This window comes from Ambystoma mexicanum, chromosome 3q (genome assembly GCF_040938575.1).
Source record: "Ambystoma mexicanum isolate Mex_15411 chromosome 3q, UKY_AmexF1_1, whole genome shotgun sequence".
NCBI classification, from domain to species: Eukaryota; Metazoa; Chordata; class Amphibia; order Caudata; family Ambystomatidae; genus Ambystoma; species Ambystoma mexicanum.
Window position 1 is genome coordinate 204,160,720 of NC_090926.1, and position 12,480 is coordinate 204,173,199.

General features: G+C 46.9%; 1 protein-coding gene across 7 annotated transcripts in view; it reads right to left on the reverse strand.

Annotated features, from left to right (window-relative positions):
• The window catches only part of STAT6 (signal transducer and activator of transcription 6), a 1,449,539-nt gene that overhangs the window by 570,794 nt on the left and 866,265 nt on the right, over positions 1 to 12,480 (reverse strand). For all 7 annotated transcript variants that reach the window (XM_069653558.1, XM_069653564.1, XM_069653563.1 and 4 more), the window contains one exon: positions 5,039 to 5,218. In XM_069653558.1, coding sequence (XP_069509659.1) covers positions 5,039 to 5,218 — 180 coding nt within the window. The remainder of the gene's footprint in view (positions 1 to 5,038; positions 5,219 to 12,480) is intronic.

Consider the following 12,480-nt stretch of genomic DNA (forward strand, 5'->3'; position numbering starts at 1 on the left):
GGACAGTGGACACAGCTGAAGTCAATGGCCTGTGGGATCTGGTAAATTACTAGACAGGGGGATATGGGTCAGAGCGGAGTGAAGGGGATATGTGCTTCAGCAGAAGTACTGGCAAATTGCCTATGGGCAGGGGCCATGGGCCATGTTTGTTTTGCCTCTTTGGTGGTTAGTGGACACAGCTGAAGGGCATGGCTTGAGGGATCTGGTTTATTACTATGCAGGGGAATGTGGGCCATAGGCCCTGGTCAGCGGGCCACTGTCTTTTATAATACTTGGTGCTAAAAGGGCAGTGGCAATGGCCAAAAGCCAAAGGCCATGGGTAGTTTGCACTGGAGAAGATATACCATAACCAAACCCTTCAGACAGAGTTAAGAAAGAAAACACATGATACTCAACAGGTGCAGGAAGCGACTACCTTCTTAACCTTATCCTTCCCCAAAGGCATAACACTTGAAAAACACACTTAGTGTTGCAGAGTGTCTGGTGTCGGCGTGGACTCTGCTACTGTGTTCTATTGTTCGCTTGATTTCACGGACGCACATTGCTTCGGATTCTGACACAGATTTATGTCACATTGCTCAGACTCACTGAGTCTGTTTTCCAAGAACTGCTGCTGTGAAGAGAAACATGCCATCTACAGACTTGTTGAGTCTGCTTTTGCTGCTCATTTCACCAGACTCTGCCTCCGCTCACGCTTGCTGCTTCAAAACATCCAGCTTTAGCGAAGTGTGGCAGAGTGTTGCAGAGTGTCTGGTGTCCGGTGGCCGATGGATGTGGCCATGCACCTGCGCAGCTCATCTCATCGGCTTGCGAGTATTCAGAACCCTCGCACTTCAACACAGCCCTCCTCATCTGGACCCATCTTGGCCCTCTGGGATGGGGCACCTGACACACGGCTGGTGAGTAAAAATCCAGACTCCTCACAAACGGCACCAATTTTTCCATCTTGAACTGTTCCTTGCCGGCAAGTGTGTGTTGTGAAGGCACTTTCATTACAAACTCTTTGAATCGATCAAAATCCTCTATGTCTCGTGATGTCTTGTGGGACACTGGGTCCCGTGCTCAGCTGACTAACTATCTGCACCACGAGCAACTGCTCCATTCAGCAAGAGCTTATAACAGACTCAGCAATAAGTTTATACCCTGCCGACTATCGGACGGCACAAGTACCACCCTCTTTGGAGCTTCCTTGCACAACAACGGTCTTCTCGGGAGGACCGATCACCTCGGACAACGAAATACCTGCGAGTGGACGTGGTCGGTTAGAACCCGAAGTCGCACCTCTTAAAGGGGAGAGTTTGGCTGTGTCGTTTGTCCCTGACATTTCCATCATGACAAAGGCACATATCCACACATCTCCTGATGTTGACGGTCTGTGCTCTTTAATTACATCTCTGCCAGCATCACAGCTCAACAACCCTGGGCGGTCTGTCGTAGCAGCTTTTAATTCACCTAATTTTGCCCCCTTGAGGGAGGGTCTGGCAGACGGTGAGGCTGTGGCTCTCGAGACCAGTTTGATGCGTCGGATGGGACCACAGCGACTGACCTTGCTTCAAGGAAACCTGATGCTTCCCATCTTAACAGCAAGGGTTCACGCCCAAAGCCACGGAAAGGAATGAGGGATTCAGGGACGACGGGCGTGATGTCCTCTTCTAAAGTCGCCAATTTACCTCACAAGACTCGTAAATATCACAAAGTTCATAGGCAGGGTTGTAAGACGACACCCACAATTATATCTATGTTTGCCAAGAAAAAAACAAACAGCTGTTTCTATGTTTGGGACTTTGCCCGGGGATGTTTCGGACGCTGACTTGTTACAAAGCACTGAAACCTGGTGTTTGTCCCTGAAACCTTCAAAGCCCACAGAAGGGGGGGGACCCGAAGCCTCCATCTACGTCCCCATCGGCTCCATCGCCAGGAATCGCCTGGTGTCAGGGCTCAGAGAAGTCTTCCATGATGGGCAATAACCATCAGCCCTTGCTCAGACCGTACCAGGATCCGCAATTGCAGGTGGATCCTACATCGGTCACTGACCCTCGCCCACCTGATGGCTTGCCCATTGACTCTGATGCCACAATGGAGGGGGTTGGTGTTATAGAAATACCGGCGATGGGGCTTGAAGTGGTGCGTTTACGAGCTGAAGCTGACAATTCTGGGTTGCAGGAAGGGGAGGACCCAGAGATGTCGACGAGGGTTGCCTGCACCTTTACCTGGTCAACTCAGCTCTGACACTCTGCCCGTGATCAGGCCCTCAGAGCTGACCACTTAGCCTAACCCGCCGGCTTGAAAGGAAAAAGTTTATCTTTTGTCCATTATGTCAACTCTTACCATTGCCCTTGCCCCATTTACCAAACTGTACGAACAATTGAATGATACCCTCAAGGACCATACCACCCTTTAAGCTATGACCCAATCCAAGCAAATTTTCCTGGAGGGCTTCATAACTGGCAAGGAGACGCAGGGTTCGTAATCGGTCAGCATTGGGGCTCCACTCCATGCTGCACTACAACATGCCAACGATGTGAGGCCGCTTGTTTCTCAGTCCATTCAGTCAATGAACCGGTCTCTTTCTGTGGATCTGACTAAGGACTCCACAGCACCCCTCTGTACTATACAAAAACCAGAAAAGGGTCTTTGTACTGCTGGCGATAAGGCCCTGCACATTTCACTAACAGAGGAGGAGGAGGTGGGCGATAACCAGCCTTTTTCCATCTTCTCAAATCATAAACGGGGCAACTGAAGAAGATTAGAAACTCTATAGGTTGTGATTCTGTCGCGGCTGTAAATAAGGTGACAACACAGCCCCAGTGGAGAGGAAATGTGCTCCAAAACCAGCACCGGGACAGGTGGTCTCAATCCTGCGAGACCAGCAGCCAGGAGGGGTCTCGGATAAGAGGGGTGTCACCCAGGGGCCAATTCCTAGTCCCTGTCCTGGTGGGTCCCATTTGAGTCCTCCATCACATGCCTTGTTGAATATTTCTACTTATTCGCTTGAGGATGTCTCGACTGATGCTCAGAATATAGAGCTTCTTTACCCTGTAAATAACAATGACGGGGCCAGGGGGTCACTGGCAACTGATAGTACAGAGCCGCTGGTTTCTCCCTGGTTTGAGTCAATGGACGATAAGCGGAAACGATTAAGTTCACAGGCCGTAGCAGCAAGAACTCAGGCTGCAGTCAACCTTCCAGTGCCCTCGCCTAAAAGCTCAAGCCATGCAGAAGACCAACAACATAGAATGGGATATGGCATAAGCAACAACCTCAGGGTTAACCGGCCAGCTTACACTAGATCAAGCGTGAAACAAGTCAACCCTAAAAATCGGTCTTTGAAACAGGAGAGGGTCCTGGATCAAAACACCAGCCTTATCCTAAACCATCAAGCGGTTTTGGATTTATTTTACTTGATACCAAACTTGCGCTTGTTAAGATCCTCTGACTTCCAACTGATGAAATTCTATGACAAAAAACGCATGGACTCAGTGTTTCTTCATCTCTTGTCTCCAGTGATTAAAAAGTTGTTGCTGGATTCTACAGAAAGCTTACTTCTGGGTTTTGACTTGTCATGTTGTACGAACATTGAGCAAAATGTGATTGCACGAGAACAAAGTGGTTTCACTGCAAGGGGCAATTCGTGGAGGGGCACCGAGACATCTGACCCTAGACCTCTTCCACTGTTTCAGGACCCTTTGAAGATCGGTAGGGTCCCATTGGGTCCAGAACCCAAGTTGAACGTGACCTTTAAGTGAGATTCTTTATCTCGACAAGAGGGAAGTGTACATCTCCAAGAACCTACTAAAAGGTCCAATTTGTCCACTTCTGATTGGTCCTGGTTGGCCAAAACATTGGCGTCTCATTCCTCTTCTTAGCAACCCAGCTCTACTATCAGACATCAAAGAAGAGACCTGTTGGCTGTTTTCTCTTCAGCCAACACATCCAGATTGAAACTTATATCCTGGAATACTAGTTTTTTTTTACACTTCTCTCGCCCTATTAATTTAAATTTGGCTGAATTTGACTTAATTAACCTACAGGAAACGTGGTTAAGGAAACTCACCTACACTGGACTGTTTTGATCGATCCATCGTTCCGGCAGAGTTTTTCTGGGCGGCCATCGGCTGGGCTACTTACGGCAGTGAAATTGGGCAGTACTTTGAAACTCCTGAATTTAGTGTCATCTCACTTCCTTATACAAGAAAACATGATTGTATGGGCATCTGGCCCATTATCGCCAGGAAGCGGCACTTGCTCTAAAATGTCAATCTTAAATGTATACTGGAATCCTGCGCTGAAATCGGATGATTTATTTATTGCCATGATCTCTTCCAGATTGGATGACTTCTATATAGAAAAAATATAAGGGAAGCCTTATTAACGTCTATGGCCCTCCAGGCAATTGAACAGTAAGGTAAGGAGGAGGTGGGCCAACTAGACCAGAGTTGACAGCTGACTATTATTTAAATCATAGTCGCATCATATTTATTGTACAAATACAATCTTTATACCCAAAAAATTATTAGAAGTTGCATTTCACAAAATTCAGCTCAGTAAACCAAAAACATCCCTCCATACAATCTTCATTCATAACTTCTACATGCATTCGTCATACTCGCATACATTGGGACAAAAAAGGTGATATAACACTGAATGAGCTTCTATTTAACTATTCAGGCATTCAGATAGATAGAAAAAAATAAACAGGAGTTAAACCGTAAAAATGCAGCAAGATGTTATTCTAGTCCCTTGCACATCAGAAATTCTGGCTACATTTTAAATTATTCTGTGCTCTTTTGAAAATAATGATGCAAGTGTTTAAATAGAATATCAACCTTCAGGGCTCCTGGAAGATGTGTGTGCTTTTTGAACATTTTGGGAACATTTGTTAAAAAAGATGTGAGCATTTTGACTGCACTTTTTTACTGATTGCACTGATTTTCTGCAGACAATTCAAAATGTGGCCATATTTACTTAAAAATACTAGCTTGACATTTTTATGCAGTGGGTTGAAATGCTGGATTGTGGAAAGGCGAAGAATACTTACCACTTTGATGCTTACAACATCTGGTGTCGGAGAGACTGTGGCATTCTTCATCTCCGATACCTGTTTGAGGCGGTCATGCAGTACCTGAGCTTCACCCAGTTTATGGAGCAGACTCTGCGCTGCCATCCCAAACTTCAGCTCTTCCTGCTTCAAGCAATAACTTCTCGGCAAGCTGTGAAACTAGCAGAAAAGGAATAAACACTGGTTAAAGAAAGGGGTATCCGAGCAGAAAGCATGGCAGTTGCTAATTTTCCGTTAAAAATGCATAATTTGGCTCATTCATATATGGATTACCAATCATGCAACTGGGAATTCTCTGGATGCAGGCACAGAAGAAAAATTACCAATGACTAATTGCAATAACAAATGCCCAGATGATTTGCACTGAAGCTCGGTTAATGGGTGATGGGGGAAGAGGCCAGTTGATCATGGCCGATTAAGTGATAGGGTTGCCTTTAAATCATCCTTTCACCACATGATTTCTCCAAGCACTTTAGAGACATACCCCCATCCCTTGATCTTGCTACGGTATAGCTATCCAGTCCTCAGCTTTGGAGAGACATTTTCATTTGGTTATTGATACACCCCCCTCTTATAGTCAACATTCTCCATCTGGTGCATTAAAGTCTAAGTCCAACTCATGATACTTCTCCTGTTACAGACCCTCATGAATAGCGGCCTTTGAGTCCAGTGTAAGAAAGCAACACACCCCTTGCTTCAATCGATAGGTGGGCATGACCCTACATTAGACCCAGAACGACTGAAGTTATTCATCCCTCTATATACTATGCAACCATTAAACTTTGTCGGCAAATGAAATACAAGTCGTTGGGTTTTGGTTCTGTCAAGAATCGAGAGAATTCATCCCTTCTCCTCAAGGGGGAGCACCTTTCTGTGAGGCTAGGGAGGTGAGCGCACTCAGCGATACCATCTCTAGGCGTAGAGGCAAGTGGGATCTCACCCAGAGACTTCAGTTCCCGTGAGGCACTCCCTAGAGATAGCCAAATTATAGCCTACATGATCTGTTGCACCACCACAAAAACTCATAACAACTGGGATGAAGAAACTCTGAACAGATGCAAGAATCTTACAGAAAAGGAACATGTTTCTTTAAATCCTACTATCCCATACACTTGGACAATGAGGTTAAATAATGGATACCGGACCTACAGAAATGAGAGGCAGAGTCAGCACAGCCAGACAAGCCTGCATGTTTCAAACTCGCTTGAAGCGGGAGGAGAGAAACTCGGAGAGGCGAAACAAAGCGAGAGGCACTGGAACAAATGACCCAAGGCGCCAGCAGAGCATGAGTGGGGAAAGAGAAAGAGATAAAGAGATAGAAGGGAGAGAGAGGGAGGAAGAGAGAGAGAGAGAAAGAGAAAAGAGAGAAGAGAGAGAGAAAAGAGTGAGAGTGAGAGAAGAGAGATAGAAGAGAGAGAAAGAAGAGATCGAGAGAGAAGAGAGAGAGAGAGAAGAGAGAGAGAAGAGAGTGAGTGGAATGGAGAGAGGAGAGAGGAGACAGAGAGATAGAGACGCTCAGATGCGGATGTCAAAGATAGGGCGCCAACCGAGCACGACAAAGCTCTGGGGCAGGAGCACAAATGTAGCAGGTGGCAAGACCACCAGAACCCTGTGGCAGACAGTTTGTCCCTCCAACGTCTCTGATATCGCCGAGCATCAATGGACAGAGTGTCCAACGCCTTGTCAACGTACAAGGAAATCACAGTGGGAAGAGAGAATGGAAGGAGAAGCAGAACATCAAACTGCAAGCTAAGACAGACGGAGAAGAGGGCCTAACACAACAAAGCTACCAGATGCATTTCCATATAGAAAAAAAGGAAATGGGGTAATGAACCCAACAGGCTGCCAAGAAGCAAACATTATGTTAAGAAGTAACTCGTCTCAGTAGAAGTCACAGCATAAGATTCCCCTTTGAGGAAATGACTTTAAACTATGAAGAGAAAAGTTAAAATAATAATATAAGAGACAAGAATAACAACCAGTAAAATCAATTGTAGATAGCAATACCCGAGCCTGAAGTTAAAGAAATCAGACAAGTGAAGCTAAACAAGAGGTCAAAATACCAAAGTAAGACAAACCTGAATTGGCCAAGAGAAAACGGGTGTTCTGACATAAGAAACCCAAAGGGAGCTCTGAAGATAAGGGAAAACCACAAATCTCCCTTGAAGAGTTAAAGAGACTGATGCAAGACATCCAAAGAGACTATTTGAGGAATACCCGCTACTGAAGAATTCTAGACTGGTACTAGAAGTACCTTCATCTGTTGCCTCCCTCAGGCTCTTTCTACACCTCCGCAGTGCATACATCTGATTTTTACCCCCCCCCCCCGGAAGTCTTTCAGGGTTGGCAACCTCCTTTATATTGCCACTCTCAACTCTTGCTCAGCTGTCAAACACTCCTCTGACATCTGCCGCCTCCTGGAAGAACTTGATCTCGATGTCCTCGGTCACACCGAGACATTGTTCACGGCCAGCTCTGTCACAAGCTTTGACACTCTGCTCCCGGATGGCTACAAGATCCTCTCTGTGCTCAGATTCTACCGTTCCGGGGGAGGTGTAGCCTTGATCTTCGCAGAGTGGATTCCAGCCTCTGTCATTCCAATGCAGGCCTAATCCTCTTTCGAATGCCTTGTCTGCAGGTTCGCTCTCTCTTCTAGCCACTCTCTTACAGTGGCTCCTATCTATCGGCCACCTGGTCAGATCACCTCCTTCCTCTCTGAGTGGATGCTTCCTGTCCCTCCTTTGGACTCTTTCGCAACCTCTACGACTCTCTCTGTCTTTCTATTCTCCCCTCTGGCCGACTCACTCTGCAGAGTACACTATGGAGGTTCTGATCTCCTCTGATCTCCCCCTCTCTAACCCCTCACCACTCCTCTCTCCTGGAGTGATCACTTTCTCCTTTCCTCCCATCTCTCCCTCTCTACCCCTCAGGTCAAGCCAACTCCAGCACTGCCACCTACCTTCTCAGTGATCCGACCCATGAAACTTGTCAGTTGAGGCTTTCGCAGCCACTTTCTCTCGCCCTCCTCCTCCTCTGGCTGACTCGCATCCTGACACAGGCCTTTCCATGCTCCATTCTTCTATCTCTGATACTCTTGATGTTCTTGCCCCTGTCATGAAGATCCACTTGAAGCCTAAAGCCAAGTGCAACTTCTGGTAGGACTCGGATCTCGTCACCCTTAAACACAAGTGCAAGGTGGCTGAGAGGAAATGGCTAGCTTCTTGCGCATCCTCTGACAAACAGGCCTGCCGCCTGCTCCAAAGGCAATACCGTCTCTCTGTCCATACTAATAAGAGCCCACATGCAAGCCCGCTTCTCTGCGTCATCTAAAAACTCAGCCAAACTCTTTAAAATCTGCAAGGAGCTGGCCAATCCTGCTGCAGTCTCTAACTCTCCAGTCCTGTCCCCTCCCAGGCCCTCTGCACAACCCTGGCATCTCATTTTATCTCTATAACCCAGGACATCCTGTCCACCCTTTCATCCTCTCCTCCTCCTCCCTCTACTCTCTCCTCTACCTCCAGCGTCCCTGTGGCCACCTCTCCTCCCTCTTTCTCTTCCCTTCCTCTGTTCTCCCCTGACAAGGTTTCTAGACAAGTCTGATCTATGAAAGTCTCATCAAAACAGGTTCTTCCCTGTTCTTCCAAAACCATGAAGGGCCACATTGACACCCTCGCTTCCGCCACTGGAGCTTTCCCTTCCCCCCGAAGCACTCTCTTGTGCACCCTCCTCTCAAGAAACTCTCAGCCGACCCCTCCTGACCGGCTAACTATCGCCGGATCTCCATCACTCCTTTCCTGGGCAAACTCCTGGAAAAGCTGGCCATCTCCCAGCTTAATCTTCACACTGAATCTGTTGGTTGTCGCCATGACCATCAGACTGGCTTCAGAGCAGCAAGAGGCCCAGAAACTGCTCTCCGAACATCCGTGAAGACCTGCTCTCTAAAATGGATTATAATCTCTCCTCTGACCTCATCTGACTATCTCTCTTCTGCCCACGGTCAACCATGCTATCCTGCTAAATCGTCTCCCTGATAACCTGGGTATCAACGATCATGCGCTGGCCGGCCTGACCCCGTTCCTCTCTGATAGGTCCAACTTGGGTCCTTCCGTTCCTCTATCTCACTCTCTACCTGTGGTGTTCCCCAGGGGTCCAACCTCTCTCCATGGCTGTTCAACCAATGCAGGGCACCTCTCGCCCAACACATTGCCGCTCTCTGCTCCAACTTTCAGTGCTAAATGGATGACACAACTTGTTTTCAGGCTCTCCTCTGCCACCTCTTCTTCTCTCATCTCCGACCCTCTGTCTGCTATCCAGGAATGGTGTGCTGCCAACGATCACCACCTTAATGCCAGTAAGACAGTGGTTTTCCTCATCAGCACACCTGCACCCTCCTTTCCGGTCAATCTCTGGCTGGCCTCTCTTGGCCCTCTTCCAGCTCCCACTTGTGAGGCTAGAAACCTCGGGATCATCTTCGACTCCACACTCTCATTTTCTCCTCACATCTCTGACATCTCTAAGAAGTCAAACTAAAAACTGCACCTCATCAGAGGTATTCGTCCTTTCCTCTCCTTCCCCCAGAAGCTCACAGTCTCTAGAGCTCTGGTTCTCTCTAGGATGGACTACTGCAACAGCTGCTTTCTAAATCTGCCTGCTTCTACTCTCCGGCCTCTGCAACTCATCCAGAACAAGACTGGGAGACTCTGTCCAGCAATGAAATCTCTGCATTGGCTCCCAGTGGCTGCAGGAATTAAGGTCAAGACCCTCGGCATTGTCCACAAGGCCCTCTGGGGCCTGGGGCCTCAATACCTCCAAATCTCTCTTCGTAAATACCTTCCTACTTGAGCTCTTCGCTCCTCCACCTCCAACTCCCTCAGGATCAGTCGCTTCTCCAAGCAATGAGTTGGTGGTAGATCTCTCTTTTTTTTGGCTCCTGCCTCCCTCCGGAACAGCTTCCCTGCCTCTCTGAAATTTAAGGAGAACCATCTCTGGTTCTGGAAGCACCTCAAGACCTTCCTCTTTGCTTCTGCCTTCTCTCGTCCTCTCCCCTGCTGATTTCCTGTCTGATACTGCACCGGTCACCTGGGTACCTTCTCATTTCGGGCCCATGTCCCTGCCCGCCCAGTTGCACACCCGCACTGCCTCCCGGCATCCCTTGCACCTGGGTCTCTAACTGTAACCCTACAGTCGCACTTTTGGACACCTGCTGTCTGCATTTACCCTTGCACATGCCGGCCGCACTCCTTGTTATTGTTTTGATCCCATGTACAGCACTACTCCCTCCCCTTCCCTTGGCACTCCACCCACCCCCTGCACTTGCACAATCTCATTTTCACTTGACCTAGTAAGATCGTTGTCTCTGTCCTCCCTCTGTTCCCCCTTCCTTGCCTCATCGCGCCTTGAAACACTTGTGCATAAGAGCATTACAAATGCCATCTCATATCGGGGAGTAATTCTCCAGTTTTAAGTTAGTTTATTTAGTGGTAGGGTCAGTTAGGGGAATTATGGACAGCAAACACTTCCTTTTAGACTTCTACGACTAACGAATGAGCACCTTAGTTAGATATTAGGCAGGGACCCCTCAGTCATAGGGAGAGTTGGGCCTTCTATTTTTATTTGAGTAAATAAGTGTACATCATGTCCTATAAGAGTCTGTGACCCTCTTCTGACTCACCATAGCTCATAGGTGTTGATTCAGAAGATCATATGGTTGGATTAATGTATGGAAACTTTGATGCCAGGGTTTTGGCCATGCCCACACCGACTCCACATTCATGCCGTGCAGGCATCAATGGCTCGCATCACAAAAGAACTTGTGCAACAATGACCTTTCACTGATCATGCTGGCATTCATATTTCAAGTGCAAGCTAATGAAGAAAGCTCAGTGATTAATATTCAGTGTCTCTCATCTGGCGTATTAACTTGATTTGTGTTTACCTAAGAGGCTGGAAAGGTTTACTTTACTGAGTGGGCTAACAGCTGTGAAGGCATCGTGAAGCAAGACACAGAAACAGATTAACTTTTCTCAATAAAATAACGTATTGGTCTTTATTTGTCAGGATAGAGTAATGCCTAACATGCCCTAAGCTAAGGTGGGATCTCCATACCTAAAGAAACTAAGGCCAGTCGCTGTCACTAAGTTCAACTCAAAATTCTCTCTGTGTCCAAAACCTATACTTGCCCTCGCAACTAAATATATAGGGATGTCAGCACTAAAAGAAATAGTGTTCAAAATAAAGTTCTGAGCTTCTTCCAGCTCTGGCTTATTTTCAGCTTCATCTTTCCCAATTTCAAAATAGTTCAAAAGATATCTTAGGGTACCCTTTCCCAATTTCAATGTAATTCAAAGATATCTCGGGGTTCCCTTCCTCACGTTCAACACAGTTCAAAAGATATTTTAGGGTACCCGTTCCCAATTTCAATACAGTTCAAAGATATCTCGGGGTTCCCTTCCTCACATTCAACACAGTTCAAATAAGCCTTGGGGAATACCTTCCCCAAATTCAACATATTTCGCAAAGTTTCAGGGTTCCCTTCCCCAAGAAGACAGCTCCTCCAACAGAACTGCTAGGAGTCACTTAACTTTTAAGAATCCTTCCAGTTTAACTTTGTAATCCTCTATGCTCTTTAATAGTTCTAACTGATGTTTTCTTTGACTTCAGTACTTCTGGAACACAACCTTTGTATCATGGCTTTCCTTGGTTCTTTCTCAAGTAGGGGATACTGGGTCTTAGAGCAGTTGTCGGACCACACAGTCCACCCATTACAGTTCACGCAACCGATAACCCTTGGCACATTGTGAGGCGCTTGGTTTTCCATGGTTCTTTCCCAAAATATAGGAAGGGTAACTCTGTCTTGGCGCAGTTGCCGAACCATACGGTTCATCCATTACAGCTCATGCAACCGATGACCCGTGATACTTGGTCATCAGCTTGTGTATTTCTCTGTCAACCTGTATCAAATGTCAACACTCAATGCCACTTTTCTTTACCTGCCTCTTGGGTTTGTCACCACGTGTTTTCTGCTCCTTGGATCTCTGTGCGTGCATTGGTTTCAAACTTTCCTTGATACAATTCACATTTCAGACATTTAGGCGTGTTTGCCTTGCACTTAAGAATAGACTCTTGTGGTCCAGAGGTTACAACTACTCAACCCGTGTTCGAATCCCAACCTGTCTTTTTTATGCTGCATCAAATTTTAAAAAGACAGGCAGGCACTCTAACTCTGGTCCAGTGGTGAAGGCGCAATCCTTCACCACTGGACCACAAGAGTCTATCATTCACAGCAAACAGTGCTGTGAAAGCAGCTAAGGAATTAGACTATATGGAGGGTATTTATGTAGTCTATTTCCTTAGCTGTGAAATGGCAATTACAGTGCTCATTTCCGTGTTGTACAACAACGCGGCAATGAGCACTTGTGATT